At 54.3% G+C, this 7,195-nt stretch overlaps 1 protein-coding gene across 3 annotated transcripts; it reads right to left on the reverse strand.

Annotated features, from left to right (window-relative positions):
* Positions 1-394: 394 nt before the first annotated feature.
* Positions 395-6,335, reverse strand: STING1 (stimulator of interferon response cGAMP interactor 1). Of its 3 annotated transcripts, XM_030869447.2 has the most exons (8): positions 6,219-6,335; positions 5,683-5,844; positions 4,988-5,214; positions 4,674-4,857; positions 4,316-4,424; positions 3,197-3,435; positions 2,276-2,462; positions 395-1,675 (listed from the first exon to the last, which is right to left on the reverse strand). In XM_030869447.2, the coding sequence occupies exons 3-8, from the start codon at positions 5,212-5,214 to the stop codon at positions 1,485-1,487; spliced, it is 1,137 nt and encodes a 378-aa protein (XP_030725307.1). In that variant the 5' UTR covers positions 5,683-5,844; positions 6,219-6,335; the 3' UTR covers positions 395-1,484. The 3 variants fall into 3 exon arrangements, with proteins under 3 accessions (XP_030725307.1, XP_030725311.2, XP_060151453.1); XM_030869451.3 differs by lacking the exon at positions 395-1,675 and having other exon boundaries at positions 1,862-2,462; positions 5,744-5,844; positions 6,219-6,329; XM_060295470.2 differs by lacking the exon at positions 395-1,675 and having other exon boundaries at positions 1,863-2,462.
* Positions 6,336-7,195: the final 860 nt, after the last annotated feature.

The following is a 7,195-nucleotide window of genomic DNA, read 5'->3' on the forward strand; positions in this document are numbered from 1 at the left end:
AAAAACAAAGCATTTGCGATAAAAACAAAGGTGGGAGGGAGGGAATAAGTCTTGGGTGGAATGGATGGAAGTGGTAGAAATGGGCGTCTGGCCTCCCAGATGGGGGCAATTTTGCCTCCACGGTGTCGTTGAAATGGCTCAGGTCTAACAGTGATGGCACAAACTATGGCAGGTGGCCAGCTGTGTTGTCCAAGGTCCCCAGCGTATATCCCATCACCTCACACAAACCCTCTTCCCCCCGTTATCCAGGGGACTCTCATCTGGAAACATTTAGCTCCTGCTTCTTTGAGCAGCCCCTTGCCCAGGACACATGTGTGTAACCGTCATGGCATCTGTGTGCTGCCTCAGGCCCCTCCCTGTCCCCCAAGCCTCCCACTGGAGACAAGGGCACTGAAAGGGCAGGTGGAGCGGGGGTGCTGCCCAGCTCTATACCCTCAGCCCAGCTGGTGGGCTCTGTCTACACTGAAATGATAGCTACCACCCTATGGCCCTGTACTAGGATGAGGAGGCGTGTAAGGAAATGTGTCTGTGCAACCAGATTTGGACATTGCAGATAATAATGGCCAACCACCTGTATCAGTCAGTCTGGCCAGAAAAAGATGGCATACTCAAATAATCTGAGGAGTGTTTAAAAAAGGGACTACTTAGGGACTTCCCTGGTGGTTCAGTGGTTAAGACTCCAAGCTTCCACTGCAGGGGATGTGGGTTCAATCCCTGGTCAGGGAACTAAGATCCCAAACGCTGCATGGTGTGGCCAAAAAATTTTTAAAAATAAAAATAAAAAGGGGACTATTTAGAAAGGGCAGGTGTAAGGAAATTACAAGTGAGAGTGAGCGCTCCAGACTGAGCATCAGTGAGGCTCCAATACCACTGCCAGGACTGAAGGGGCATGAGGAGGAGGAAGTTAATGAGACCTGGAGATAGACAGGGTTACTGAAAGGGTCCTTTAGGTCTAGAGAGAGCCCACAGTGACCTTGATACTGCAGGGAGGGACCTGGGGGAATAGATAACCCAAGCTCACCCTTCCCTTCCCCTCCTTCTCCCACTGGGGCTTCCCATTGACTGAATGTGACCAGAAGCCAGAGGGCAAGGGAGCCTATTGAAGCCATCCCAGGACAGAGGAAAGGTAGAGAGTAGGTCTGAGGGTCCAATGGAAGACACCTGGAAGATCCTTTAAGTTTACCTGGCATTTAGAGTTTACAAAAAACCCATACAGCCATAGACCTCACAAAAACTACCCTGTGAGGTAGGTAGGGCAATGATTATAATCCCATTTCATAGATGAGGACACTGAGGCTCAGAGAGGTGAAACAACTTGCCCAAGGTCATAGGATTCATCTTGAGATGTCAAACTCAGGAACCTTCTCTGAGAGGCCCTCTATGGGAGGAAATGGCTCTGCTAGGCCTCTAGCTGCTGAAGAAAGAAATCCTCCAATCCAGAGTCTTGGGGATGGCCAGGGGCTCAGGGAAGGTGACCCTGGGCCTCAGAAGATATCCGAGCGGAGCGGGAGAGGCTGTTCCATGCCACTGATGAGGAGCTCAGGCTCTTGGGACAGTGTGGAGGAAACGGGCATCACCGAGGTCCCCATGCTGCCCATGGTAACCTCCCTTTCCTCCTGCCGAAGGTGCTGGAGAATCTCCTGTGACAAGGAGAAGCTGCTTCCCTCTGCCGGTTCTGGAACGAGGGTAGGGGTGGGGAGTGGGGTGAGGGCCTCACACATTCCCACTCTAGCACACCCAGAGGACTTGCTGGGTGAATCCTCCAGCCCTCCCTCTCCCCCACCTCCCTGCACCTCCTCCCCACTCCTAGCCACTGGGGCTAGAGTTTCATGAAATTCTAGAGCTAGCAGTGGTTTTAGAGACAAGAGAATTCCACCCTCTTTCTTTTAGAGATGATACTCAGAGAGGGGCAGATACCTGCCTAAGGTCACAGAGCAAGGGAGTGGCATGGCTGAGGCTGCAGCCCTGGTCTCTTGGCTCCTGGCCTGGGGCTATCTGCTTCTTCTAGCATCCCTAGATGAAGTGAGAGGCCCCTAGAGCCCATCTCTTCACACTCCACCCGGGACCCACAGCCAAAGACCTCAGAAAGCAATCAGGTATCCCACGGTGGGGAGATGGGACCTCTCCTCTTCCTTCCAGGGGAGGAAGGGGCAGGGCTTGAATGCCCTGACCACTCGGGAAGACCCGGGCGTGGTGCTGCCATATCTCCTGCTGACCCCCTGGGAGACCCTGGGGACCCCAGCTTTTCCTGCCCTTAAGCCTATCAACCCCTCACCCTGGTAGACAATGAGGTGGCAGTTGTCCTGAGACTCAGGGACAGCTGCCAGAATGTCTTCAAGTGTCCGGCAGAAGAGTTTGGCCTGTTCAAGCCGGTCCTCCCGGCTAAAGCCAGCTCGGCCATCCTGTGACATGGCAAACAGGGTCTGCAAGGGGGTGGCATATTCCAGGATACAGATGCCTGCCTGGAGGAGGTAAAAGGAAGACCAGACTCAACCAGGGGCCAGGCAGACAGACGCTGGACCCCAGTGCCACTGCTCAATCTGTAGGGATGGAGTCAGGGGAGGTGGCCACCTGATGGGGTCTATACTGTCTGGTCGGCCTTTGCCTCTGACACCCCACTCCTAAATCAGGGCCAGGGCTGCGTTAAATTTACCCTTCCCAGATCCTCCTCCTAAGATTCTCAGGGCAAGGCCCACTGAGCTAGGCTGTCAACTGCTCCAGCTGGCAGTCAAGTCTGGGGATGGGGCTCTGGGGTTCAGCCTTGGCTGGGTTCCCCATAGCCCACGTGAAATCCTTCACACATTCTCACGGCCTTCATCTAGGGCAGATTTATGGTCAAGAGCATGGTATACTCAAGGAGAAATTGTCCACTTTCTCCCTGGTTCTCTGAGTCTCGGTTTCCTCTTCTGTAAAGTAGGGGCTATAACAGTCCCTACCCCACAGGGTGGTGGTGAGGATGCAGTGAGGTAGTCAGATGAAGCACCTGGAATAGCATCTGGCATGCAGTAAGTGCCCAATTAATGTTACTTGTCAGTTTCGTCATTCAGAGCTCAATTGGTCCCAGCCCTGGCACCAATTGGAGAAACTGAGGTTCAGAGAAGGGCAGTGAATTTTTATCAGGGCTTGGCCAGGGCCCAGAGTTCTGGGTCTCTAGGCCTGACCCCTCCCCAGCATTCCCACTTCCCTGCACACTCACCGGCTGCCCATTCTCCAGAATCTCATAGATGCTGTTGGTGTAAACCCGGCCCTTGATGCCAGCACGGTCAGCACTTTGCTGGGGCAGCTTGTGTAGGAATCGAATGTTAGGGTCAGCCATGCTCAGGTCGTCAGGCACCCCACAGTCCAACGGGAAGAGGATGTGCAGCCGTTGGCTTCCTGCGCCCCGTAGCACATTGTTGTGGAACTGATTGTAAATTTGGATCCGGGCCTGGAGCCCTGGGGTGGAGAGGCCCAAGAAGTCATTTCCACCAACTGTGTCTCCCACCCAACTCAGGACAGAGACCCACATCATTGTTCCCCTCAATGTGTGGGTGCAAGAGAACCGAGGGGCCAGTCCACTCACATTGCCTGGGAGGCCAGGACGGGAAGAGCATGTGAGCATCCTCCCCGCCCCTCCACCTACTCCCACCACCCCTTTCTCTCCCTCACTTGACCTTTGTCCAGATTTCTGTCAGCCCCACTCCTTCCCACCACAGCTTTCAGGGCTCTGAGAGGCAGGAAGAGTCCTGGGAGGTGACATGCCAGCAGGCCCACGTGCACTGAGCCAGGCCTCTAGAGGAAGCCCTGGTGTCAAGGGAAGGCAGCCATGAGACAGGGAAGAACCATGGCCTTGACCAGCAAGTCAGAGGAATGAGACACGACCCGTGGGCTCCCAGTGGGGTAGTCAAGGGTCCAGGCTCTGGACAGGCCTGGGTTCAAATCCTGTCTCCTCCTCTAACTAAGCTGTGTCACTTTGGACAGGTCACTGTATCTCTCAGAATAGCTGTGAAAACAGGGGTGATGATTATCCCTTCCTCACAGGGTGTGAATTAAAAGAGAAAGTGCGCGTGAAGGGCATACAGCATGCAGCAAATATTTATTGAAAGAATTCATGGGTGACTTGGGACAAGTCACTTAATGGACCTAAACTCCAAATTTCTTCCTGTCAACCAGGCATAATAATAACAGCTTCACGCTTACAAGATTGTTTTGGGAATCAAATGGTTTGTTAGATATGAAAATGCTTTGAAAATATAGTGAGTTCTGGAAACACAAGGTTGTGTGTCTTACTGTCTGTCCTGTAGATCTGGAAATGGGGGCAGAGAGGATGGCTCACCTGGCAGGATCAGCCGCAGGTACCCAATATAATATGACCAGGCCAGCCCATGAGCCACATTGAAGTTCCTTTTTTCACAGATTGCAGAGATCTCTGCTTGGGCCAGGCCCTGTGGACAGCAGGGTGGGGCTGGGGGGCCTCCATGAAGAACAACATGAACCCTCCTCCTCCTCCCCCCAAGATTACCCAACCTGCTGTCATTTGGCTCTATTCTCTGCCACTGCTGAACCCAGACCATTACAGGCTCCATCCAAGGACCAGCCTCTAAACTAGTCCCACTCCCAGTACTAAGCTCAGAGCAGGTCACATGTGCCAAGCCTCCTCTTGAACAGACCCTTCACCTCTCTTTGTATCGTACCTGGAGGCCCAGGAGGATGTTAAGTGCCTGTGAGAGGCCCAGGAGAGCAAGCATCCAAGTGAAGGGCAGGCCAGCCACGTTTGGGAGGGAGAAGTAGAAATAGCAGGACAGCAGCAGCAGGGCCCCACGGCGCATGGGGCAGCCCAGGCAGGCCCGCACAGCCTTCCAGTAGCTGCCTTGGTACCTGCAAGTGACAGCCAAGCTCCAGACCCCAGCCCAGCTCAGCCAGAGAGATTCAAGGAGGGGCAGGGCTGGGGGTCAAGGGACTGAGACATGTTGGGTGCCTAATTGCCATGGGTACTGCAGGGAGTCACCTGGAATGGACGTGGCTCAGCTCCTCGACCAGATTGCAGACCCCCTTGATCAGCAGCCCCATCTGCTGGGAGGCCAGGTGGAGCACCAGACACTGGAGAGTGTAGTCTGGCAGCTCCCCCAGCCCCCAGAGGGCCACCAGGCAGGCACCTAGCAGGACCAAGGCTGCTTTCTGGGCCCTGTGACCCCTGGGCCGTGGGATGGATGGATGCAGACTGGAGTGGGGCATCTGTGGATATCAAGAAATCCATGGTTGTGTTCCCCTCACTCTCCTATTGTTCTGGGACTGAGGCTCTGGCTGGGCACTTGCCCCAGCTCTATGTTTCCCTGGTGCCCAGCCATACCCAGAGATTGCTCTTGGAGGCGCCTCGAGGGGACAGGCTGGGCATACAGCATCCCAGAGCTCCGATCCAAGAGAGATTTGTTGAAAACAGAGCAGGTGGAGAAAGAAATGCATGCGCTTCACATACACACCCCACCCAAGCCCAGTGAGACCACAGGTGTAGCAAAGAAAGAAGACAGCAACTACCCCAGACCTAGACCTGAAAGTGTCCCGTGAGGTACCACCCACCTGGGGACCCTTGGGGACCGGGGCTTCCCTCTCCCCACAATCCACCCCAAGAAGGACCTTAGTCAGCAAAGCTGAAAACTACAGTTCAGAGGGTAGGGGCAGGGCAGTCAGAAGGTTGCCACCCACCTGTGCAGCTTCTGCAGGGGCCTCAGCCTTGGAACTCAGGCCGGTCTTCTCCTGATCTTACCTTCTGCCTCCCAGACGGCAGCTTGTTTCTGGAAGGCAACAAGGAGAGAAGGCCCGGCACAAGGGCTCCCAGCAACTGAGGACGGCCTCTCAGGGTGCAGCCTGAAAATGAAAGGTTAAAAACAATGGAAACTTCCTCCACAGCACTCCAGCCCTGGCATCTCACCAAACCACAGCTGCACTGGGCTGCGCTGGGGAGGTTATTTCCTGCCACCCAAGGAGGGAGGAAGAGCCTTCCCACCAAGACCCTGGTGAGCCACGTCCCAGTATTGGGGTGAGGGAGAAAGCTTGAGAAATCCCGCATTCCACTGCCCATCCCCCAGACCAAGGGTGTTCAGAAACTCCCTCAAACTCCCTGCAGTCACAGCCCTGAACGGGCTGCCCCTCAAGCACCCACAATCAAGCCCACTCTACCAACACCCACAGGGCACTTCACACACCCAGCCAAGCACACACACTACACCATGCTGCCCTACCTGCTTGTTTTATTCTGATTTCCAGAGCAGATCCTCTTTTTCTGAAGACTGTGATATCAGGCCAGAGGCGGGGAAAATGAAGAGGTATTTCCTGTAACGACAGCCTTCTAGTAAAAAGCTTAGTGGGAGCAGAAGCCCTGCAGAAGAGTGGGGTTTTGGCTCTCCACAGGAAGTGGCAACGCCTGTGACTTCTCAGAGAGAAACTGGTGCTTCCAGCCAAAAAGGCAGTCGCGTGAATGATAATAATAGTAATAATAATAAAGTGCTCACCGTGCTCCAGACATTATGCCAAGCGTTACATAAATTGTTTCACCTAATCCCCTCAGCCACCCTGTCAGGAAGGTATAATACTAACCTCATGGACAATCTGAGGCTCAATGAGGTGAATTAACTTGCCCCAGTCCCCTGGCTAGTAAAGGAGGGAGTGGGGACGTGAACCAGGTAGGTGGCTCCAAAACCCAGCTGGCTCTGTGCCTTGATTTCCCAGAAAGGGGTGGAAGGTGCCAGGACCAAGTTTCATGATGTGTTTCCCCTTGGGGTGGGGAGTGTCTCTGGCTGCTTCCTGGTAAACTGGTGAGCTGATTGGATTCGAGGAGGGGGCGCCCGGGAGTGGGATTGGGGTGGAAGCCACAGAGCGACAGCAGTCCATACGTCCCCAGGCCAGAGGGTCCTTGCCTAGACCCTTCCCCACACCCCAAACAGACACAAGAAGACACACCACGTTCATAAGTGCCATTGGCCTCTCAGGAGCAAGGAGGCTTCCAGAAAACTCTCTCATTTTTTAGAATAATTTTCTAAGAATGGAGAGAATTCGAATTCACTGTACTTTCTCTCCCCTACAAGAGCTCACAAGGGAGCCCCCTGCAGTGGGCAAGGGCTCCAGTGCTTCAGAACCAAAGAAAGTCAAGGTTGCCAAACAAAAGGCCTGAGCAGAGTCCTCCCAGAGTGAGCAGTCCACAGCTGCCCCAAAGTCTCCC

This window comes from Globicephala melas, chromosome 3, assembly GCF_963455315.2.
Source record: "Globicephala melas chromosome 3, mGloMel1.2, whole genome shotgun sequence".
In the NCBI taxonomy this organism is placed as follows: domain Eukaryota; kingdom Metazoa; phylum Chordata; class Mammalia; order Artiodactyla; family Delphinidae; genus Globicephala; species Globicephala melas.